Consider the following 26,710-nt stretch of genomic DNA (forward strand, 5'->3'; position numbering starts at 1 on the left):
TAGAAGGGAAAGGATGAAGATTTCTTGTATCCCACATGATATGATAGGGTTTATCATGTGGGATACAAGAAATGTTCATCCCTTTCCTTCTAGAAGTATCTAATTTGGCGATTTCAAAGGTGGCTGAACCCTTTCGATTTCTCCAAACCTCTTCTACGCTCCATAAAATAATATTTCTTTCTCATCCATTGAGGGGCAAAGGAAGTCTTGATCATTGGGGTACGCAGCCAACGACAGGAGGATTGAACAATGATGGTGAAGACTTCCTATATCCCTCAATGGATTCCAAGAAACCATGGATGGGCACTGATGACAAGAGAGGACTATTTGACACATTCTAAGCACCCTTCCCTGGTTCATTTATGGTGCTTAGTTTTTGCACACCACACCACGGGCTAAAACTTTTTGTTTTTTTAAACTACAAAAGAAAAGAAAATTAAGAACAATATCTCTTATAAAAAATTTTTTTTTTTCGGAATCTGTTGATGGAGTACGGAAGTCTTCACCATGGTTGTCCAATCCTCCTGCCCTTGGCTGTATACCCCAATAGTGAAGACTTCCCTCAATGGACGAGAAAGAAATATATTTTATAGAGCGCAGGAGAAGCTTGGAAAAGCCAATAATGTTGAGCTACCTTTGAAATCTCCAAGTGAAACACTTTCAGAAGGGAAGAGATGAACATTTCTTGTATCCCACATCATAGCCCTGCAGGAGGCCAGTGCTGGACAATGTCTTTCTTCCTCGTGTTTGAAAAGCAGATTTCCCTGAAAATAGCTCCATTCGGAATGTCCTGACAATGGTATTTGTTGCCTGGTGATGGAATTGCTGCTAGGTGGCATCTAACTGGTGATGGAGCGTACAATCCTTTAACTATACTGCACTCCATTTACATGCCAAAGGCTCCTCCGTGTCCCCCTATTCAGTCCCCGAACGACTTATTTACACAGCTGATTCCACATACAGAGACATTGTTACCCTATACTGTTATATAAGCAGGTGCAAGAGTCACCGCTGAGATAAACCCTGCAACTCAATGCTTTATGTGCTCGTAAAACCTCTGCGTTTTGTTGAATGTATGTTCGGGGGAATGGTGACACTGGTAACAGTTGGAGAATTTGGGACTTGCTGTCTAAATAATGATTTTCAATGACAAAGAACAAAGGGCAAAGATCAGTAACCAGCATATTTCAGAATAATTGGCTTCGTACATGGTCCAGTATTTGATGCGCTGCTGTGTTTCCTTTTTGGCAATCCTTGTTAGTGATAGAGCAGGTGTCTCCGAAGTTTTTCAGTATGAGGGCTACATTATACACTTTACAAATATTAATGGATCGAAAAAAAATCCCATTAGAATCTCTCATCAGAGTACTCATCAATGCTCCCCCCCTTACATCAGAGTCCCACCTACATCAGGGACACCCTTATATCAGGGTCCCCATTAAAGTCCCCCCCTCCATTACATCAAGGTCCCTATCAGAGCCCCCTTATATTAATGTACCTATCAGTATCCCTCCTTACATAAGGGGATATCTGATGACTCTCACATAGTCTTCCCCTTATATTAGTGCCTCCCTTACATTAGGGTCCTTATTAGAATCCCCTCCCCCCCTTACATCAAGGTCCCAATCAGAATCCCCCTTACATTGGACACTAACAGAGTGCCCCTTACATTAGGGTTCCAATCAGTGCCCCCCTTATATTAGGGTACCTATCAGTGCCCCTCCTTACATCAGAATCCCCAGCAGAGGCCCCCCCTTAAATCAGGTTCCCCATCAGAACCCCCATTACTCCAGGGTCCCCATCTTTTATCAGGGTCCCTATCAGCATCCCCCTTGCATCAGAGACTATTAGAGTCCCTCTTACATAAAAGCCCCCCCCACAGTCCCCATCAGAGCCCCCTTTATATTAGGGTCCTTATTAGAATCCCCTTTCCCTGTACATCAAGGTTCTGATCAGAATCCCCCTTAGATTAGAGACCAACAGAGTCCCCCTTATATCAAGGTCCCAATCGGTGCCCCCCTTTTATCGGGGTCTCTATCAGAATCCCCCTTACATCAGAGACTATTAGAGTCCCTCTTAGATAAAAGTCCCTCTCCCCCACAGTTGCCATCAGAGCCTCCCCTTATATTAGGGTCCTTATTAGAATCCCCCCTTTACATCAAGGTTCCGATCAGAATCCCCCTTACATTAGAGACTAACAGAGTCCCCCTTACATCCAGGTCCCGATCGGTGCCCCCCTTTTATCGGGATCTCTATCAGAATCCCCCTTACATCAGAGACTATTAGAGTCCCTCTTACATAAAAGTCCCACCCCCACAGTCCCCATCAGAGCCCCCCTTATATTAGGGTTCTCAGTGTCCCCCCTAAATCAGGGTCCCTATCAGAATCCCCCTTACATCAGAGAATATCTGAGTCTTCCTTACATAAGCGCCCCCCTTATAGTAGGGTCCTTATTAGAATCTCCCCCCTTTACATCAAGGTTCCGATCAGACTCCCCCTTACATTAGAGACTAACAGAGTCCCCCTTACATCATGGTCCCGATCAGTGCCCCCCTTATATTGGGTATCTACCAGTGTCCCTCCTTACTTCAGGATCCTCAGCAGAGTCCTCCCCTTACAGCAGGTTCCCCATCAGAGCCCCCCCTTTACATCAGGGTCCCTATCAGAATACCCCTTACATTAGAGACTATCATAGTCCCCCTTACATCGGGTTCCCTATTAGAGCCCCTCTTATATAAGTGTCCCCTTCAGTGCCCCCCTTTAGAACAGGATCCCCATCAGAGTCACCGACACTCAGGCCCTCATATCAATGACAAGCTGGCACACTCAGAACAATATATTTTTTTTATGATCCTTCTACAAAACTTTTCTATTGTAATATATTTTTCTCCCCAGCATTGTTATTAACCCCTGCTAGTAGTTCCTCCCCGCCGCCCCCGGGACATTTTATGCAAACACAATGCTACTGCACTAAGCTTAATCAGTCATTAAAGGATCTCCAGCTGACTGCTTAAAAACACATCAAACAGTTTGAGACGTGAGCATTTTTGATAAAAAACATAATTTTTTTTTAATTGTGCCTTTAAGAAAAAAAATCATATCTAATATTCAGTATGCAAAAATAAATTTGGCAACGGTTTAAAAAAAAAAAAAATCATATCGGAAATATTTTCTATTTTTGAGTTTCAGCCTGGAGTTAGGATCCCTTTAAAAAAAAATAAAAAAATCATAACTAATATTTAGCATGAAAAAAAACTTGGGCAACAATTAAGAAAATAAATCATATTAGTACTATTTTCAATTTTTGAGTTTTAGCCCGGAGTGAGGATCCCTTAAAAAAAAAAAAAAATCACAACTCATATTTAGCATGAGAAATAACTTGGGCAACAATTAAGAAAAGAAATAAATCATATTGGTACTATTTTAAATTTTTGAGTTTTAGCCTGGAGTTAGAATCCCTTTAAAAAAAAAAAAAAATCATAACTAATATTTAGCATGAGAAATAACTTGGGCAACAATTAAGAAAATAAATCATATTAGTACTATTTTCAATTTTTGAGTTTTAGCCTGGAGTTAGGATCCTTTTAAAAAAAAATAAAAAATCACGACTCATATTTAGCATGAGAAATAACTTGGGCAACAATTAAGAAAATAAATCAATCATATTGGTACTAATTTACATTTTTGAGTTTTAGCCTGGAGTTAGGATCCCTTTAAAAAAAAAAAAATCATAACTAATATTTAGCATGAGAAATAACTTGGGCAACAATTAAGAAAATAAATCAATCATATTGGTACTAATTTACATTTTTGAGTTTTAGCCTGGAGTTAGGATCCCTTTAAAAAAAAAAAATCATAACTAATATTTAGCATGAGAAATAACTTGGGCAACAATTAAGAAAATAAATCATATTGGTACTATTTTCAATTTTTGAGTTTTAGCCTGGAGTTAGGATCACTTTAAGGAAAAAAAAATAATAATAATAATATCGGTACTATTTTTAAGTTTAAGTTTAGAGTTAAGGTCTACCCAACGATCCCACGTTATGTTAATGGAAGCGTAGTATTAACTTCCATAAAAGCAATGAAATCAACAATTTATAACCAGCATAACATTGCGTAAATTCAGGCTTTGAGGTATCTACTGAGGCTAAAGGGAAATATGAGGGTCACCTACATTACCAAAAGGTCTGTATAAGGCTTAGAGATGATCGAAACGTCTAAAAAGTTCAATCCATTCTAGTTCGAATGGTAGACAAATTAGCAAACCCCCCCAAAAATTTGGAGATTTTGAGTTTGAATTCTCGTCATCTTACCAAAGATGATGAGAATTGAAAAACGATGTATTATAGAGAAGCAAATGATGGACAATTATGTAAAATGAATCGAGACGCTCCAGGGATGGAGCCAAAAAAATAACCCAAGACAATTCCTTAAACAAATTCTACTAGGGATACTAAGATAGAAGGGTGGGGCCTCGTGGCAATGGCAGTCAAGATTAGTGGTGATCAGGAAATATCAGAAGCAGATATAAGTCAGCAACAGCCTTTGGTCTAATTTTCCCGGAAGCCTAGAGTCCAGCTTTAACAGGAACGTTAAAAAAAAAAAAAGAAGAAAAAGAAATCTGTCTCTCCAGAACTCTCTCTTCTGTCCATGCAAAGTAACATTTGACTATGTAAATCGTCTTGTCCTGTTGTTGTGGCTGGTGCGGAAGCTACCCGTAGTTACGCGTTAAGTACTTATGGTCCATGCAAAACAGCCATGTTCCTGAGTGCTAACGTGAGCCGGTTTGGAAAATCGATTTGCATTGTGCGTGTATTGGATTGATCCCTAAGTAACCATAAGCACAAACACATAAAGATTAAAAAAACAAAACAAAATGAGAATAATAATTTGATAAAATAATTACAATGTTAAAAAGTACCGTATATACTCGAGTATAAGCCGAGATTTTCAGCCTCTTTTTTGAGGCTGAAAGTGCCCCCCTCGCCTTATACTCGAGTCATCGCCGTCTGACTGCTCGATCAGCGTATCGAGCAGACAGACGGCGGACATACTACAATTCGAAAGCCGCGCCTCCGCCTCCGCCTGTGATAGGCGGAACACTCAATTTCCCAGCAGTCAGTGTTCCGCCTATCACGGACATCCGCTCATCCTCGTACTACGGACGAGGATGAGACGATGTCCGTGATAGGCGGAACACAGGCTGCTGGGAAATTCAGTGTTCCGCCTATCACAGGCGAAGGCGGAGGCGCGGCTTTTGAATTTTAGAATGGCCGCCGAGGCGCCGACGAAGAGCGGCGATCCTGGCAAGGCACGGGACGGAGGCAAGGCAAGGCACGGCACGGCACGGGACGGGACGGAGGCAAGGCACGACACGGGACGGAGGCAAGGAGGCAAGGCACGGCACGGGACGGAGGCAAGGAGGCAAGGCACGGCACGGGACGGAGGCAAGGCACGGGACGGAGGCTCGGGACACAGGCTCGGGACACAGGTAGGCTGGACACACACACACACACACACACACACACACACACACACACATGGACACACACACACAGGGATGGATGGATGGAGACACACACACACAGGGATGGATGGATACACACACACACAGGGATGGATGGATGGAGACACACACACACAGGGATGGATGGATGGAGACACACACACACAGGGATGGATGGATGGATGGAGACACACACACACAGGGATGGATGGATGGATGGACACACACACAGGGATGGATGGATGGATGGACACACACACACACAGGGATGGATGGATGGATGGACACACACACACACAGGGATGGATGGACGGACACACAGGGATGGACGGACACACAGGGATGGACGGGCATGTCTCACCCTCGGCTTATACACGAGTCAATAAGTTTGCCAGTTTTTTTGGGGGTAAATTGGGGGCCTCGGCTTATATTCGGGTCGGCCTATACTCGAGTATATACGGTACACAGTGACTTTACTGGTGAACTCATGCAGACTTTGAAGGAACTTCAGCAGTGAAATGCAGTAGCTTCCATATTTCTGTGCCATTTTTGCTTTTGGTTTCGTTAGTAGTGTATGAAACAACCACCGAGTACAAACCAACTCTGAGGATTAAAGTTTTATGCCAATCCTACATTTATATTCAATAAAACTGCTGCCTACCACGATGTTCTCGTAATATTTGCACTCCAGGCAACTGTCAATAGTGTTCTGATATACAATACCACCTCTTCTTACTGAGAGACACCTTCACCTCTTCTAATGGAAGGCCACCTCAATGGTTTTCTCATTACCACCACTTCTAACTGAAGGCCAACTCCACCTCTTCTTACTGAAGGCCACTAAAGGACACCTCCACCTCTTCTTACTGAGGGTCACTAAAGGCAACCTTCACCTCTTTTCCATGAAGACCACCTCAGTGTTGTTCTCATATACAATATAATAACTTCTAAGAGAAGGCCATTGAAGGCCAACTCTACCTCTTCTTACTGAAGGCCAACTCCCCCTCTTCTTACCGAAGGCCACTAAAGGCCACCTCCACCTCTTTTAATTTAAGGCCACTGAAGGCCTCCTCCACCTCTTCTTACTGAAGGCCACCTCCACCTCTTCTAACTTAAGGCCACTAAAGGCCAACTCCACCTCTTCTTACTGAAGGCCACTAAAGGACACCTCCACCTCTTCTTACTGAGGGCCACTAAAGGCAACCTTCACCTCTTTTCCATGAAGGCCACCTCAGTGTTATTCTCATATACAATATAATAACTTCTAACAGAAGGCCATCGAAGGTCAACTCTACCTCTTCTTACTGAAGGCCAACTCCCCCTCTTCTTACCGAAGGCCACTAAAGGCCACCTCGACCTATTTTAATTTAAGGCCACTGAAGGCCTCCTCCACCTCTTCTTACTGAAGGCCACCTCCACCTCTTCTAACTTAAGGCCACTAAAGGCCACCTTCACCACTTATTACTGAAGGTCACTGAAGACCACCTCCACCTCTTTTTACTAAAGGACACCCCCGCCTCTTCTAACTTAAGGCCACTAATGGTCACCTCTACCTCTTCTAACTTAAGGCCACTAAAGGTCACCTCCACCACTTCTTACTGAAGGTCACTGAAGGCCACCTCCACCTCTTTTTACTAAAGGACACCTCCGCCTCTTCTAACTTAAGGCCACTAATGGTCACCTTCACCTATTTCTAACTTAAGGCCACTAAAGGTCACCTCCACCACTTCTTACTGAAGGTCACTGAAGGTCTCCTCCACCTCTTCTTACTAAAGGCAGCCTCCACCTTTACCTACTGAAGGCCAACTCCACCTCTTCTTATTAAAGGCCACCTCCACCTTTTCTTTCTGTAGATCTATTCTCTCGTCCTGGCCCTGGGTGACAACAGTCAATTAGCAAAAGCAGTGATGTCATCCAGAGGGGCTAGTTCACATCCCTGGCAGGAATGAATCTCAGCGCACCAGCACTGCAAAGGGAAAAAACTATTGTCACAACTACACCACTCCCACCACCGCATATAAAGAATTCCATTAAAAAAATAATAATCGGGATCCCGTAAACCTCGCAATTGAAATCATAATTCCGCTGGGTTGCTTGGCAACATCCCTCCTGCAATAATTTCCCTCTGATGTAATAAGACAACCTGGCACGTCGTCAGTAAATATTCTCCCTGTGTGTTGAAGCCCTTCTTTTCTGGCGTCCATTTCCCTCAGATCTCGTTCAATCAAAAGAGACTTTGGGCAGCCAGATGCAGAGAAAAGATAAATAAACACAGAGATTACAATGTATCCAAATCCAACGCTCTCTGAAGCATTATCTCGGCTAAGTGAAAACGTGCAGGTCCTGCAAGATAAAGTCAGTTTCCAGCATAGAGGTGACCCGGAAAAAAAGATGAGGACGCAGTCTGGAGGATGGTCCCTGCCTACAAGACTAAGGCCATCCAGTGGTGGAAAAGAAGTGCTGCAAGGGGACAGCTCTGTATGGAAGGTGAGTATTGCAGCACATGTAGCATTTTATCTGATATTCAGTTTTTTTTTATTTGCCTTGGGCTCTTCTTTAAAAAAACATAGCTTGTATGCTGGGATTTTTCGTTGACTGTTTGTACAGACGTCTGGGAAAATGAGCTGTTTTGTAAACTAGGGAGTTAAAAAAAAAAAAAAAGAGGACAATGTCTCCTGCAGCTTCAACGCTTCAGGAGGAACGCCTCCCCTGGGAACACTTTTTCAAGATTCGCAAACTGCTCGACTAAAATCTTCACTCATTAAACAGCCACTACATATCACAACAAGCGTGGCGTTCCCTGACTGACAGGTGGCCATTGTAGAGGAGCTTCCCCGTACGGCGCTTGAAGTGCGGCATGCTTCCGCAGATAAGCATATGCAATTGCAGGAAGTGCAGATTGCTCTGATTGCTGCCGGAGCGGAAAATAAATAATGAGGCCATGGCACAACAATCGCTTTGCGGGACCCAACCGCTGCGACGGGCTACAGCGGCGGGTCTGAGATTAGTTTACAATGGCGAGTAAAGCTGAACCCCTGGATCATATATTAAAAAGAAAAAAAATTGTATTATCTAATACAGCCTTTCTCAACCAGGGTTCCATGGACCATAAGGGTCCCTCCAGAGGTTGCTAGGGGTTCCTTGATCAATGAGCAACTTCTGTCTCCCATATGAGTAACCACTCACATCAATGACCTTTTCTGGCTCTGTGTAGGGTTAGGTTCTTCCCAATGACCACCTATATATAAGGAGTATTCTTCCCAGTGACCGTCACACGAATGTTCTATGAGCTATGGATATAGTAATTATTAGCAGGGGTTTCTTGAGCCTGAAAGGTTATTTCAAGGGTTCCTCCATGGTAAGAAGGTTGAGAAAGGCTGATCTAACAAATACAGCTAGTATAACTACCAAATCTATGTTTTTTTTTATAATAGCCCCCTGTCATCCCCCATAGAGCAGCCCTCAAGAGGAACTCAGTATCAGCAATCAGCTATTGAAGTCCACAGGACTGTCAGTCTCACACTGGAGACATGCTTGCAGGAGGGTCCTCAACCATACGCTGCCTTTCTTTCACTGTCTACTAAGCAGACTCAGGACATGGAGGTGAAAACAATGTATATCCTCCAGCTGTAATATGCAGCACAGCAGAAGTGGCTGAACAGAATAAACTATATTTTGACAAAAAAGGTCACATGGATGTTTTCCAACTTTGTAATTAGTGGTTTGGCTGGAATTAAGCTTTAATGGTCTGTGCTGGTGAGATCTCTGCATTTCATTAAGTTGGATTGCATTTGATACATGATCAGTCCACCCAAAACTGATATTTCAATATGTGCCAGAAATAACTTTTTGGTGAGATATTTATATTGAGTTCCCTCTGTTTTTGGACTATTATAAGTTGTTCCCACCATCTCTGCATTGAGTTCCCAGGTCTGTACACCCCTTATTAGGGGTTCCTACTATCTCCGGTCTGCATTGTGTTACTGGACCTGCCCATTACGAGAGACTCCTAGCATCCCAACACTGAGTTCCTGGGTCTGTACACCTGCTGTGCCCATTATGAGGGGTTCCCACAATCCCTATGCTGAGTTTCCGGGTCTGTATACCTGTTGTGCCCATTATGAGGGGTTCCCACAATCCCTATGCTGAGTTCCCGGGTCTGTATACCTGTTGTGCCCATTATGAGGGGTTCCCACTATCCCTGTGCTGAGTTCCCGGGTCTGTATACCTGTTGTGCCCATTATCAGGGGTTCCCACCAGCCCTGTGCTAAGTTCCAGGGTCAGTACACCTGATATGCTCATTCTGAGGGGTTCCCGCCATCTCTGTGTTGAGTTTCCGGGTATGTATACCTGTTGTGCGCATTAACAGGAGACCCTGCTATCCCTGTGCTGAGTTCCTGGGTCTGTACACCTGATGTGTCCATTATGAGTGGTCCCCACCATCCCTGTGGTGATTTCCCAGGGTTGTACACCTGCTGTGTCCATTGTGAGTGGTGCCCACCACCCCTGTGCTGAGTTCCCAGTAGACATGTGCAAAAGGAAAAAATTTGTTTTAATTCGTTAATTCATTAATTTCATTTAGTTATATTCGTTAACTTCCCTAAATTCGTTTTCGGATTTCATTTAGTTTTCTACCGAATTCGAAAAATTGGCCACATTCGAAAATATTTCAACCAAATTCGAAAATATTTCTACCGGATTCGAAATGACCTCAATATTTTGTGACCCGACTTTAGGGCCATGTATCTCAGGGTCACTTGGTGCTAGAAACTCCAAATTTGGATATGTTGTACTGCTAATAAAATTGTGTTTGCATACCAAATTTGGGGTTTCTAGCTATAAGTGACCCCGAGATATGTGGCCCCAAAATCGGGTCGCAAAATGTCATTCTCTGCTCTAATAACTAATAAGGCCGCGTACACACGCGGGGACTGTTCGCTCAACTTTGTCCGTTGAACAATGTTTCGGCGGACAGTCCGCCCGTGTGTGGGCTTTCAGCGGACAGTTTCAGCAGACAGTCTGCTGAACAAAGTTTTTCGGAAATTCCGAAAAACTGTCCGCTGAAACTTTGTTTCAGCGAACAGTTCCCTCGTGTGTAGGCTTGTTCGTCAAACTAAGTTCCGCGCATGCTCAGAAAGGATTTACACGCCGAAGTTTGCATTGCAGTGTATAGGACGTTGTATTTTTCGTCCCGTCGTACGTGCCGTTCACGTCATCGCGCACGGTTTCAGCGGACTGTTCGTTCGTCGTGTGTGGGCAAGTCCGTCCATGCTAATTTTGAGCAGACTGTCCGCTGAAACTGTTTGACGGACAAAGTTGAGCGAACAGTCCCCGCGTGTGTACGCGGCCTAACATGTCGAATTCATTCGAATTCATTCGTTATATTTCTTTCGTATTCGTTGTAATTTGTTATTTTTTTATTCGGACATTCGGATGCATCCGAATGTCCGAAAGATGCAAAATTCGTCCGAATTTCGATTCGTTACGAAACTAATTGCACAAGCCTAGTTCCCAGATCTGTACACTTGCTGTGTCCATTATGAGGGGTCCCCACCATCCCTGTGCAGAGTTCCCAGGTCTGAACACTTGCTGTATCCATTATGAGGGGTCCCCACCATCCCTGCTCTGAGTTTCTGGGTCTGTACACCCGCTGTGCCCATTATGAGTGGTCCCCACCATCCCTGCACTGAGTAGGTCTGTACATCTGCTCTGTCAATTATAAGTGGCCTCCACCATCCCTGTGCTGAGTTCTCAGGTCTGTACACCCGCTGTGTCCATTATGAGGGGTCCACACCATCCCTGCGCTGAGTTCCTGGGTCTGTACACCTGCTGTGCCATTATGAGGCGTTCCCACCATCCCTGTGCTGTGTTCCCAGGTCTGTACACCTTCTGTGCCCATTATAAGTGGTCCTTACCATCCCTGCGCTGAGTTCCTGGGTCTGTACACCTGCTATGCCCGTTCTAAGGGGTTCCCACCATCTCTGTGCTAATTTCCCGGGTCTTTATACCTGTTGTGCCCATTATCAGGGGTCATCACCACCATCCACGTGCTGTGTTCCTGGGTCTGTATACCCACTGTGCCCATTATGAGGGGTTCCCACCATCCCTGTGCTGTGTTCCCAGGTCTGTACACCTTCTGTGCCCATTATAAGTGGTCCTTACCATCCCTGCGCTGAGTTCCTGGGTCTGTACACCTGCTATGCCCGTTCTAAGGGGTTCCCACCATCTCTGTGCTAATTTCCCGGGTCTTTATACCTGTTGTGCCCATTATCAGGGGTCATCACCACCATCCATGTGCTGTGTTCCTGGGTCTGTATACCCACTGTGCCCATTATGAGGGGTTCCCACCATCCCTGTGCTGTGTTCCCAGGTCTGTACACCTTCTGTGCCCATTATAAGTGGTCCTTACCATCCCTGCGCTGAGTTCCTGGGTCTGTACACCTGCTATGCCCGTTCTAAGGGGTTCCCACCATCTCTGTGCTAATTTCCCGGGTCTTTATACCTGTTGTGCCCATTATCAGGGGTCATCACCACCATCCATGTGCTGTGTTCCTGGGTCTGTATACCCACTGTGCCCATTATGAGGGGTTTCCACCATCCCTGTGCTGAGTTCCTGGGTCTGTACACCTGATGTGCCCATTATGAGGGGTTCCCACCTTCCCTGTTGGGATTGTTACTTATTTTATATTATGGAAAATTCAACAGCAGGAACTGTAAAACAAAAGGTGACACGGAACAGCAAAAACTTCCAGGTGGATGGGAGTTAGAAACCACGGTAGGGAGACCTCAATGTTGGAACAACAAATCTGTAGACGGGCTGATTCACAAAAGTCTCCACCTGTAATCACTTTTGGGTGGACCGGCCTTTTAATTCTAACTCCGGGGGAAAATTAAAAAAATAATAAAATTTAGCAAAAATTGGATGTTACGTAAATTATTTTTTACCCATTTTTTTTATTATTTTGTGCTGTTTGGAAAAATAAATCTCCCAAAACATCTGCTGCTGGAAGTGAAGAAGTATCAATCAGTACAAAAAAAAAAAATCTATGCAGCTCACAAAATATAAATGAAAAAATAAAATAAAAAAATAAAAAACAGATTTAAAAAAAATAAAAAATAACAAAATACAAAAAAATAAAAATAGAAAAAAAAGTAAAAAATAAAATAAAAAATAAAATAAAAAATAAAAATAAAAAAGAAACAAACTTTTTCAGCTATGGCATAATTAACCACAAGGCTAAATATAAAGCTTATACAAATATACAAGGATTATAGATTCAGTTTTCTCTCTCTTCCTTCCCCACCCCCTTAGTACCATCTCCTTCTACCCATTTGCCTACAGAGCACAACCCCCCACTACAAGCCTTATGTCAACATTCAGGCGGCTTCTGACAACCCAATACAAAGAAACATCTCAGACAAATAGAATAGCTGAAAAAAAAAAATAAAAAAAAAAAAAATAATATATATATATATATATATATTTTGAGAAATACATGTTAAAAAAAAAAGGCAGTTAAAAAATAAATAAATAAATAAATAAAAACAGAAAGGAAAACATTTTTGTATTTGCCTCTAATGCAGAAATTATATATATATATATATATATATAATTTCTGCATTAGAGGCAAATAAAAAAAAACAAGTTAAAATGTATATATATATATATATATATATATATATATATATATATATATATATATATATATATATATATTTATATATATATATATGAATTTTGAGAAATACATGAAAAAATAAAAAAGCCAGTTAAAAAAATAAATAAAAAAAAAAACAAATAAAACAGAAAGGAAAACATGTCTTTGGTCTAATATCTTTTAACTGAAAGTCAAACCGCCTGCAGATAATTAATTTACACACATCAGATTGACTCATCTTTTCCTGCCAATTTGGTTCTCGTTGTTTTAATTTGGTAACAAGCTAATAATGGGATTTAAACTTCAAAAATAAGTCCCGTTGTGACCAATTTATACAATTAAATAAACCGCGTTTCCCTCAAACAGGCTGGCTCCGTACGAGAACGAACTTCGGCGGAGATGCAAGGGTATCGTTCAAAAGGGTTCGGGCGGCATCCGGCGCGTTACGATGAGGCAGGAAAAAAATAAAAAAATTGCACTGGTGTATTGGTAGCAATTTAAAGCAAGTAGAGGCATGGGACTCGTTATTATCTGGAAAGCTGCGCCGGAGAAAGCTCCAAAAACACAGAAAATCCAAAAAAAAAAAAAAAAAAAAAAAAGTAAATTGTTAAGGCTTAGCCTGTGATGAGGCGGCGCACACCGACAGGATCGCTAAGCATTTTCCCTTACAGCCCATATGATAACCGGTTCTAAACCATTACAGATGACTTAATGGCCATATAATATATATATATATTGTAGATCCAGAGCAGAGATCACACTAGGAGTCGGAGGACATGCATATGGCGCTAGAAACCAATCATGATCTCCTATACTTTATAGATTGGCACGTATAACATGTTTCGGCCACTGTAAACTGAATGGGAGGGGTTAGGCAGCCTATAGGAGGAGAGGACCCCAGGGGTGTGGCAAAGTTTTTTTTTTCTTCAGTCTAATGAGCGGACAGGAACAGTGATCTGCAAAGCTGCAAAAAGTCAATCAAATATCAGAAATAAAAACAGTCCAGATTTACTAAAATATTCTTTTCTATATTTCTGCTCCGTCCCTCAGAGGTTCTCTGACTTTCCTTCCACCACTAAAATTTCTTCTTTCAGTGTAACCTTTTCAACTTTTTAATCTTTTTCCCTCTTCGCCCCCCCCCCCCCACCTCCTTTTTATTGGCTTTCTCCATTTCTTCTCCTCTCCCTCCCTTCTTTTTTTCACTTCTCCTCTCCCTCCTCCTTTCCATTCTCCCTCTCTCTTTTCCCTCTCTTCTCTCCTTTTCTTTCTCATTACCCTCCTCTATCTTCTCTCCGTCCCCTTTCTCTACTAACTCTCTTCCCTTCCGCCTCTCTCTCTTCCCTCTCATCCTCCTCATCCACTCTCTTTCACCTACTCTTTTTCCTTCACTCCCTCTCTCTCTCTTCCATTTCTCTCAATACACCTTTTTATTATTCCCTTCGCCCCCCCCCCCCCCCCCCCACACACACACACCCCCCATCTTCTTCTTCTCCTTTCCCCCTCATTTCTTCTCTTCATCGCAACCCCCTCCCCCCCCCCCAACTCCCTTTCCCTACTTTATTACTCTTTACCTTTCTTTCTTTTGTTTTCTCTCTCTCTATCCCCCCTCTCTCTCTTTCTTTTTTATTTCTCTTTTTTTTCTCTCTTTTTCCTACTTTCTTTTTCTTCCCCCCCCCCCCCCCCCAACCAAAGTTTCCTTTCCCTGCTTCAATACTCTTTACCCTTCTTTCTTTTTTTCTCTCTTTAATTTTATTTTTATTTCTCTCTCTGTTTCTTTCTTTCTCTTCCCCCCTCTCTCCCTCCCCCCTCTCTCTCTTTTACTTTTTCTCTCTCCCCTCTCCCTGCCCCTCTCCCCTCTCTCTCCCCCCTCTCTCCCTCCTCCTCTCTCTGTCCCCCTCTCTCTCTCCCTCCCCCCTCTCTCTCTCCCCTCTCCCTGCCCCTCTCCCCTCTCTCTCCCCCCTCTCTCCCTCCTCCTCTCTCTGTCCCCCTCTCTCTCTCCCTCCCCCCTCTCTCTCTTTGACTTTTTCTCTCTCCCCTCTCTCTCCCACCTCTCTCCCTCCTCCTCTCTCTGTCCCCCTCTCTCTCTCTCCCTCCCCCCTCTCTCTCTTTGACTTTTTCTCTCTCCCCTCGCTCTCTCTCCCCCTCCACTCTCTCTCTTTCCCTCCCCCTCTCTCACTCTCCCCCCTCTCTCCCTCCTCCTCTCTCTCCCTCCCACTCTCTCCCCCCCTTTCTCTCCCCCCCCCTTTCTCTCTTTCCCCGTTCTCTCTCTCTCCCTCCTCCTTTCTCTCTCCCTCCTCATCTCTCTCTCTCTCCTTCTCTTTCTCTCCCTCCTCCTCTCTCTCTTTCCCCCGATCTCTCTCTCTTCTCCTCTCTCTCCCCCCCTCTCTTCTCCTCTCTCTCCCCCCCTCTCTCTTTCTCTCTTTCTCAGATTACAATGTAACAAACCCCAGCACACACACACACACACACGGGGAATGTCGGGGAGGTGATCTGACTCTTCCTAATCCTCCACATAACTCTGAGTGCGGAGATCCGGGTTCTCCCGTCGGCGGTGTGACAGGCGGGATAATGGCGGATATTCCATGAATAGCGCCCCTTAGCCAGCTATGTGTATATCACCTACAATGAGCTATTTGTTCCTCACCACCCGGCCTCCAATTCCCATTAACATTCCGGGATTGCGGAATGTGGGAATAATGTGTCTCTAATTACAAATTAGGTGTATCTTTGTTTTGTCAATTCTGTAATTCCGCTTGTCACGAAGACAGACAGACGGACGCGCTGAGTCACTCAATGTTCTGAAGCGGAGATATGAAGGTGCGAGCCGTGCCGGTTGGCAGGCATGGCGGGTTGAGATGCGCTGATATCCAAATATCAGAGATATGGATCATGGTAAGGTCAGGCATGCCAAGTGCCACTTTTTACCTCTCACAGAAATCACAGTACTCCTCCTTCTCTCCAGAAGGACGGAGCCATCTTTATTCAGGCATCTTCCAGGGTCACCATCTACTTCCTGGACTGAGACTTTCCGGCTCAGAGATGACAAAAAATCCCAGTGCCCGTGCAGTCCTTGGCATTGTCCACAAATGTCTGACACAGATCAGCCCCACTGCTGTAGCGTCTCACCTCGTGACTTGCTACAAAGTTTCTTTTACCTAAAGTGTTATTAAACCCACGACAGTAAAATCAGTCTGTATCTGCAGTAAAGCATGTGTGCTCAACCTGTGGCCCTCCGGCTGTTGCGGAACTACAAGTCCCATCATGCCCTCTGCCTTTGGGAGTTGTGATTTTAACCGCCAATGGCTTACGCTGGCCGACATCATGGGACTTGTAGTTCCACAACAGCTGAACAGATTGAGCACCCATGTAGTGAAGCATGCTTGATATACTCACTGTGGAACCTAAGGGGGTTAAACCTGCGCACTGTTTAAAAAAAGGCAGTATGATCCCGTCTTCTCTGATCCTCCCCTTCTTCCACTGTCCCCAATCCATCTCCGGAGAGTACAGAGCCTTGGGGACAGGCTGCCCATGCTCAGTTTCAGGAGAAGAACTCACCCAAGCTCTACCGCTATATACTGTTGTATAGTTGGTGTGTAGAGTAGTCGGTGCCCTGGCTATTTAAGCTCACAAAAGATCCATAGAAAGTACAGGCCGGCAACTCGACAGCTTCTCCATAGAAAATATTTATTTGAGCATTACAGCGATAACATCATCCAAAAGGACTGGCGCGTTTCGGCCTTAGGCATTCATTGAAAGTGAGCTCAGCTTGGAGTGTATTGCTAGAGAGGTTATTTTTATTTTTTTTCACTTGGGAGGGTACATGTGATTGGCACAGAGCCAATCAGCCCTGTCCAGACAGAGGGTCAGGGGTCCTGCAGACTCATAGGACAGTCAGAGGAGAATGAAAACTCCTCCTACAAGCTTCAACCACAAGACTCCTATATAGTGCTGATGAGAAAATGTATTTATCAGTTTATAATTACTAAAATAACTGCATTTCCATGTTCTGTGTACTGTGGGAGACCAGATATAGTGAATGCAGAGTCCTGGGGAGACCAGATATAGTAAATGTAGGCTCCTAGGGAGACCAGATATAGTGGATGAAGGCTCCTAGGGAGACCAGATATAGTGAATGCAGAGTACTGGGAAGACCATATATAGTGAATGGAGGATCCTGGGGAGACCAATAGTGAATGCAGGCTCTTGTGGAGACCAGATATAGTGAATGCAGAGTCCTGGGGAGACCAAATATAGTGAATGCAGGCTCCTAGGGAGACCTGATATAGTGAATGCAGGCTCCTGTGGAGACCAGATATAGTGAATGCAGGGTCCTGGGGAGACCAGATATAGTGAATGCAGAGTCCTGGGGAGACCAGATATAGTGAATGCAGGGTCCTGCGGAGACCAGATATAGTGAATGCCGGCTCCTAGGGAGACCAGATATAGTGAATGCAGGGTCCTGGGGAGACCAGATATAGTGAATGCAGAGTCCTGGGGAGACCAGATATAGTAAATGCAGGGTCCTGCGGAGACCAGATATAGTGAATGCAGGCTCCTAGGGAGACCAGATATAGTGAATGCAGAGTAGGGATAAAAGATATAGTGAATGCAGAGTCCTGGGGAGACCAGATATAGTGAATGCAGAGTAGTGGGGAGACCAGATATAGTGAATGCAGAGTACTGGGAAGACCATATATAGTGAATGGAGGATCCTGGGGAGACCAGATATAGTGAATGCAGGGTCCTTAGGAGACCAGATATAGTGAATGCAGGCTCCTGGGGAGACCAGATATAGTGAATGCAGGGTCCTTAGGAGACCAGATATAGTGAATGCAGGCTCCTAGGGAGACCAGATATAGGAATACAGAGTACTGGGGAGACCAGATATAGTGATTGCAGGCTTCTGGGGACACCAATAGTGAATGCAGGATCCTGGGAGACCAGATACAGTGAATGCAGAGTCCTGGGGAGACCAGATATAGTGAATGCAGGGTCCTTGGGAGACCAGATACAGTGAATGCAGGCTCCTGGGGAGACCAGATACAGTGAATGCAGGCTCCTGGGGAGACCAGATATAGTGAATGCAGAGTCCTGGGGAGACCAGATATAGTGAATGCAGGCTCCTGGGGAGACCAGATATAGTGAATGCAGGGTCCTGGGGAGACCAGACATAGTGAATGCAGGGTCCTGGGGAGACCAGATATAGTGAATGCAGGATCCTGGGGAGACCAGATATAGTGAATGCAGGGTCCTGGGGAGACCAGATATAGTGAATGCAGGATCCTGGGGAGACCAGATATAGTGAATGCAGAGTCCTGGGGAGACCAGATATAGTGAATGCAGGATCCTGGGGAGACCAGATATAGTGAATGCAGGGTCCTGGGGAGACCAGATACAGTGAATGCAGAGTCCTGGGGAGACCAGATATAGTGAATGCAGGCTCCTGGGGAGACCAGATATAGTGAATGCAGAGTCCTGGGGAGACCAGATATAGTGAATGCAGGATCCTGGGGAGACCAGATATAGTGAATGCAGAGTCCTGGGGAGACCAGATATAGTGAATGCAGGGTCCAGGGCTTAGAAAACACATTAAGTTTATTAGAGATTTGACAAGAAAAAGAAAACAGTACACAGTCAATAAAGGCACATCAACTTTTCAATAATCAGTGAACAGACTTTCTTTCTACAAAGTTTCAATGTTGTAGTCTCGATCACTGGGGAGAGAGGAGACTGAGGAAATGCTTCCTCCTGCCTGCAGCAGACTGATGACATCATAACAGCCTAGGCAAAGTCACTGACTCTGGCTACCGAATGATAAAAAGGCAGAGCTACTTAGAATAAAATGATACCGGTGCCCTAAATAAAAATGATTGGAAAAAAAAAATTGTTACAGCTGCCCTACATTGCGGCAGGTCAGGAGTCCTTTTTTTCCAGTGCCGTAAATTTGACGCCCCCTCCCCTCCTCTCAGTTGCTATAAGTTACTGCACCTCTTATGTCGGGGACTTTCACAGCCCTTCTCGAAAAAAAAACAAAAAAAACACTCCATCAAAAATACGATAATTCAAAGCGCGACCTGAAGCATGTGCCGGGTGGTAAAGAAACGTCTAAATTGCTGTCAGTTTTGTGCAGGGAACTCTTTAGTCATATTAAATGTGTGAAAGAAAGCTTGGCATGGCTGATAAAAAGGAAATTCACACATTGCACAAGAAACCTGAGCCGTGCCGGTAATTGGGGCGCGGGAGAACGCCTGCTCCTTACTGATCATAAGAGCCAATGGAGCGAAGGCGATCTCAGAATATTAGTGCCGATGACCGGGGTAGGGAAACATCGGGGTGGAGATGAAACAAATAAAGGTGAACTAGAATGAATTGTCAGCTATCTAGTTATCTGCTTTCTCATTTATAAATGTTTGCTGTTTCATATTTCCATAAGGGGATCCCATTTATAGGGTCTCCCTCCAGTCTAGCTTCATTGCTTCTTATTTTCTTTATCTTTATTTATAGAAAGTACATAAAAAGTACATAAAAAGCTACATAAAAAACGACATAAAAAGTACATACGTACATAAAAAAGAGCTACAAAAAAAAAAAACAATCAGAAGACCCATCATTATCATTTTTAGTTAGCTTGGCCATACACTGTACAATTTTTTTTATAGAATTTTCCTTTAGATTTAGCAAAAACCATATAATAAAAACTAAATTCTGTACCCCCCCCCATGCGAGCAGTCTCACTAAAGGGGGTTCAACCTAATCAATAAGATGATCAGTCTCACAACTAGGTGCCAACCATAGATAATGTAGCACCTCGTACGCATGCACCCAGGATTGAAACCTGGCAGGGGTTCCAATCCTTCCCTGTCCTAAAACTAAAAAAAAATAAAAATAAAAAAATAAATAAAAAAAAAAGCTAAAAAAATAAAAAATAAAGAAAAAGTTGGTTATTATAAAGTTGCCACTTTCCTTATCAATAGATGCTTAAAATGTTTAAAAAAATAAAAATACTGAAATACTAAATATTAAAATAATAGGAATATTTTTTGTTAAATCGACATAGGAGAATATATAGTTTTATCATGTAACATAAAACACTCAGATGTGGCTTTTCAAATGTGCCAAAGTAATAATAATTTGGCCTAATCAATAAGGCGATCACAAATGGATGATCAATAAGACGATCACAAAGACCAACCATAGATAATCTATCACTTCCTATGCATGCACCCAGCAGTTAAAACCTGGCAGAAGTTCTAACCCTTTGCTGTCCTATTTAAAACTAAAAAAAAATAAAAAAATGTAAATGGCTATTATACCTTAATTATAAATAAAAACATGTTTACAAAATAAAAATGCTCCTAGAAATATATTTTGTTATATCAACATATGATATGATATATTTATATATTTTTTTCTTATCTATCTATATATCATCTATCTATCTATCTATCTATCTATCTATCTATCTATCTATCTATCTATCTATCTATCTACTGTATCTAGCTAAATATATACACACACATATATATATATATATATATATATATATATATATATATATATATATATATATATATATATATATATATCTCGCTACATATAGATAGATAGATATATAGATAGATAAAGTGATATACAATATATATGTATATATTTATTCTTTCTTATCTATCTATATAAATATATACAGTATACATATATATATTTTTTCTTTTATATATATTTTATATATATATATATATATATATATATATATATATATTTTTTTTTTTTTTTTTTTTTTTTTTTTCTTAATATTCCACTTTCACCAACTGACTCGGTCTCTGCCCTAACACCTTCAGATGTGGCTTTTCAAATGCGCCATTTCACAAAAAGTAATAAAGGCTTACAGATGAAATTACATGTAACCTATATAATTATTCTACACGCTTTATGAAAAATGCATCTCCACCCCAAAAACTACGATTTCAACATTTCAGCTTATGATTCCACTTTGCCACATGAAAATATCGGATTTGTTTGGCGTTGACGTTTAAATAACCTGATGCAAACGGCAGTGATGTACACCAACACGCAGAAAACCAATTAGCCGTAATTAGCTTTCCCCAGCTGGATGCTGATTGGTTGCTCTGGGTTACTATGTAACTATTGCGGTTTCCTGACCTACTACCAAAACTTTTATTTTTCATACAGGTGTATCTTATAGGTAACCAGAGGAAATGTGCAAGGCTTCCATTACTCAGAAGCAAGATTGCAAGTAAAACGTTCTGACTTTACTCCGGAATACTGGCTGCATGCTTGTTGCAACGAAGTAACACAGAAGTACTGAACAAAGTTGCGGCCAGGAAGGTAGGGCAATCAATCAATCACTTTTTCAGAAGGGCAGTCAATGGCAGCCTCTCAACAATAGCGAATTTACAGCTGGCTATCAAACAATAAAGCACGCCTACAAAAAGAAACATAAATCTTTGTTTCTTCACCTTCTGAATACAAATATAATAAGTAACAGTCCAACAAATCTTAAATCATAGGTGTATGTGTGTGTATATATACCGGTATATATATATATATATATATATATATTTTTTTTTTAGCTATATATATCTATATATAGATATATATAGATATATATTATATATATATATATATATATATATATATATATATATATATATATATATATATATATATATATATATATATACATAGATAGATAGATACACAATACATTAGAAATTCGACATTCAAATGTTTCTGAAACTTCCTTTGTAAAATTCCACCTAAGGGCAGTTTAAAATGTACCATCGAAAATTATAAAGAATAAATGCCATATAAAAAGTTGACCAACCATGGGATTTCCTCAAGAGAACGTTGAAGGCCATTGCCTGCTGATCAAGCCTCCAAGAAAGCGCACCAATCAGAATGCATTTTACTTTTTTTGGGGGGTAAACAAAGGGCAGTTTAAAATGTACCATCAAAAATTATAAAGAATAAAATCCAAATAAAAAAGTTGACCAACCATGGGATTTCCTCAAGAGAAAATTGAAGGCCATTGCCTGCTGATCAAGCCTCCAAGAAAACGCACCAATCAGAATGCATTTTATTTTATTTTTTGGGGTAAACAAAGGGCAGTTTAAAATATACCATCAAAAATTATAAAGCATAAATGCCAAATAAAAAAGTTGACCAACCATGGGATTTCCTCAAGAGAACGTTGAAGGCCATTGCCTGTTGATCAAGCCTCCAAGAAAGCGCACCAATCAGAATGCATTTTACTTTTTTGGGGGGTTAAACAAAGGGCAGTTTAAAATGTACCATCAAAAATTATAAAGAATAAAATCCAAATAAAAAAGTTGACCAACCATGGGATTTCCTCAAGAGAACATTGAAGGCCATTGCCTGCTGATCAAGCCTCCAAGAAAACGCACCAATCAGAATGCATTTTATTTTATTTTTTGGGGTAAACAAAGGGCAGTTTAAAATATACCATCAAAAATTATAAAGCATAAATTCCAAATAAAAAAGTTGACCAACCATGGGATTTCCTCAAGAGAACGTTGAAGGCCATTGCCTGCTGATCAAGCCTCCAAGAAAACGGAATAATCAGAACGCATTTTACTTTTTTTGGGGGGGTAAACAAAGGGCAGTTTAAAATCTACCATCAAAAATTATAAAGAATAAATTCCAAATAAAAAAGTTGACCAACCATGGGATTTCCTCAAGAGAACATTGAAGGCCATTGCCTGCTGACCAAGCCTCCAAGAAAACACACCAATCAGAATGCATTTTGCATTTTCTTGGGTAAACAAAGTTGCAAACAACAACACATAGCTAGTAGAATAGAAGGTTATTGGTCAGTCTACTCACCTCCGGAAGGGGCATCCCATTGATGATGAGGTCAGGTTGTGGTGGGCTCTGGTTGGTGAAGGTGTGATGGTAGACATGATTGGACCCTGCGTTCCTGGTGTTCTGGTTTTCCACATTAAGGAAAGTGCTGTCCGTGCGGCGGCATCCGAGAGGAAGCGTCTGCTGGTGGTAGTCAAAATAATTTAGCGATGAGGTAAGGGAGGAGCAGCTCACCACATTCATCTTGTCTGTCTCCTCAACGTCGCGGGGCACCAGGCGGATGTCGTTCTTGCTGATCTTCTTCTTCTTGTTGGACTTCTTTTGGTGTCCGTAAGAGTATTCGGCTATCCTGCAAGACAACATTAATAAGGTGCAAAGACGTGCACAGTTTATAAAGGCCCAACATAAAATCGACAACAACAACTACAACCAAACACCAATGCAAAAATAAAAAAATAAAAACGAATAAATAAAAGGCAACAACACAATAACATAAGGCAAAACTACAGAAAAAAAAAAAGGTTTGATGCAACATGACATTCAATAAAAAAATTAAAAATAAAATAAAAAAATGGATAACACAACTAATAAAGTGCAAAATGATGAAAAACTTTCCAAAGTAAATCAACAACATAAACTCTAACACGCAGACTGATTAATGGACAGACTGAAGTTGATCGGAGATATCTTGGATATTTTCGAAACTCAACAGTCAATCAAAAAAATAAAATACTATGGGGAAGTGTGATACTTCAGAGTTAGAAGTGCCTTTTTTCCTTCTCTTTGCCACTAATTATGGTGATTTGAAGTGAACCCATTATTTTTCTACATATTAATTGGAAGAACCAAGGGTTAATTGGTCTCTGAACAGTACAAAGCTACAAGAAATTCGCTCCTAAATTTGTTGACATGCAGTCTTGTTCAGGCGAAAGTTATGACATTAAATGTTTGCATCTGTATTAATTATGATTTTTCATCTGCATGCAGAACATCCTATTTCGCTTCCCACGTTCACTCCTTATATTATTATTCTGTGTTAATTGGCATTTATTGTACACATTTAGAAACTGTATGCTGGTTCTAATAAAGGGCTTATAGCAGACAAAGGCAACCTTCAACTCCGGTTGAATTTCTAGAGTGGAACCAAAGCTTCGTTGGGTGGCTAGTAACCTTTTTTTGCCCCGTACCCCAATTTTCCTCTACATACAGAACATTCAGCTTTGCTGACCACGTTGACTTCTTATATTGTTCCGTGTTAATTGGCGTCTGTTACACATGTATGCTGGCTCTAATGAAGGGTGTGTAACAAAGGCAGCCTTCAACTCAAATGTGGCAAATCATTTTGAGTAGAGTGATACCAAAGCTAAAGATTGGGTGGTTTCTACTTTTTGCCCCCGATCCTTCAATCTTCCTCTACATACAGAACATCCTATTTCGCTTTCCGCCTTGACTTCTTAGTTAATTTATTGTACATGTTTAGAAACTTGCTGGATATAATGAAGAGGTTATGACAGACAAAGGCAACCTCCAACAATTTGGTCAAATTTGGCCAATAACCAGTATAGAGTTAAACCAAAGCTTTTCATTGGGTGGTTGATACGTTGACTCCCCCCCCCCCCCCCCCGATCCCTCAAACTTCCTCTTTATAAAGAACATCCTATTTTGTTTTCCACTTTGACTTCTTATATATTTTTTGTTAACTGGTGTTTATTATACATGTTTGGAAACTTACTGGATATAATGAAGAGGTTATGACAGACAAAGGCAACCTCCAACAATTTGGTCAAATTTGGCCAATAACCAGTATAGAGTTAAACCAAAGCTTTTCATTGGGTGGTTGATACGTTTTGCCCCCCCCCCCCCCGATCCCTCAAACTTCCCCTTTATACAGAACATCCTATTTTGTTTTTCACCTTGACTTCTTATATATTTTTTGTTAACTGGTGTTTATTATACATGTTTAGAAACGTCGGCAAATAATTTTGAATAGAGTGATACCAAAGCTAAAGATTGGGTGGTTTCTAACTTTTGCCCCCGATCCCTCAAACTTCCTCTACATACAGAAAATCCTATTTTGCTTTCCACCTCGACTTCTTAGATTTTTTTTGTCAACTAGTGCTTATTGTACATGTTTGGAAACTTGCTGGATATAATGAAGAGCTTTTGACAGACAAAGGCAACCTTCGATTCTTTGGTCGATTTCGGCCAATAACCTGTATAGAGCTAAACCAAAGCTTTGCATTGGGTGGTTGATACATTTTGCTCTCATTTCTTCAAATTATTTCTTCCCACATTGACTCCTTGTTTTATTCTATATGGAGGGACTTATAACAGTCAAAGTAAACCTTCAACTCTTTGGGAAAATTTGACCAAATTTTTTGTAGAGTTAAGCCAAAACTCTACATTGGGTGGTTGATATATTTTGCCCCCCAATCCTCCATATTTTCATGCATACAGAACATCCTATTTCGCTTCCCATGTTGACTCCTTATATTATTCTATATCAGGGATCCTCAAAGTACGGCGCTCCAGCTGTTGCGAAACTACACATCCCATGAGACATTGCAAAACTCTGACATTCACAGACATGACTAGGCATGATGGGAATTGTAGTTCCTGAACAACTGGAGGGCCATCGTTTGAAGACCCATGTTCTATATGAAGGTGCTTATATCAGTTAAAGGCCACCTTTAACCTTTTGGTCAAATTTGGGCAATAACCTGCGTAGAGAGCTAAACCAAAGCTCTGCATTGAGTGGTTGAGAAGTTTTGCCCCCAATCCCTCAAATTTTAGCTGCACACACCAGATCCTATTTTGCTTCCTACATTAAATACTTATTTTATTCTATATAGAGGGGCTTATAAGAGACAAAGGAGACCTTCCACTCTTTGGTCAAATTTGGCCGATATCTTGTGTTGAGGTAAACCAAAGCTCTGCACTGGGTGGTGGATAGACTTACCCCAATTTGTATCTGCATACAGAACATTCTATTTTGTTCCCTCAATGTTGACTTTATGTTGTTTTATAATGAAGGGCTTATATCGGATAAAGGTGACCTTCAACTCTTTGGTCAAATTCGACCACATTTTTTTGTAGTATTAAACCAAAACTACATTGGGTGTTGATACGTTATGCCTCCAATCTCTCAAATTTCAAGCTGCACACATAAGATCCAATTTTGCTTCCTACATTGACTACTTATATAGAGGGACTTATAATAGACAAAGGAAACCTTCCACTCTTTGGTCAAATGTGGCCAATATCTTGTGTTGAGTTAAACCAAAGCTCTGCATTGGGTGGTGGATATACTTGCCCCAATTTGTATCTGCATACAGAACATTCTGTTTTGTTCCCCACGTTGACTCCTTATATTGTTTTATAATATAGGGCTCATATCAGTCAAAGGAGACCTTCATCTCTTTGGTCAAATTTGACCACATTTTTTTTGTAGCGCTAAACCAAAACTCTACATTGGGTGCTTGATATGTTTTGCCCCCAATGCCCCATATTTCATCTCCATACAGAATATCCTATTTTGCTTCCCATGTTTAATCCTAATAGTGTTATATGTGAAGGGCCTTATATCTTATAAAGGCAACCATCAACTCTTAAGTCAAATTTGGACAAAAATTTTGTAGGGTTAAACTAAAGCTCTGCATTGAGTAGCTGATGCATTTTCGCCCCTAATTTTGTAGCGCTA

At 41.7% G+C, this 26,710-nt stretch overlaps 1 protein-coding gene across 6 annotated transcripts in view; it reads right to left on the reverse strand.

Moving 5' to 3' along the window:
• The window catches only part of PCDH19 (protocadherin 19), a 250,332-nt gene that overhangs the window by 210,102 nt on the left and 13,520 nt on the right, over positions 1-26,710 (reverse strand). For all 6 annotated transcript variants that reach the window (XM_077484961.1, XM_077484942.1, XM_077484934.1 and 3 more), the window contains one exon: positions 23,032-23,359. In XM_077484961.1, coding sequence (XP_077341087.1) covers positions 23,032-23,359 — 328 coding nt within the window. The remainder of the gene's footprint in view (positions 1-23,031; positions 23,360-26,710) is intronic.

This window comes from Lithobates pipiens, unplaced genomic scaffold (genome assembly GCF_037356315.1).
Source record: "Lithobates pipiens isolate NorthernLeopardFrog02 unplaced genomic scaffold, aLitPip1_a1.2 Scaffold_1, whole genome shotgun sequence".
Lineage (NCBI taxonomy): Eukaryota > Metazoa > Chordata > Amphibia > Anura > Ranidae > Lithobates > Lithobates pipiens.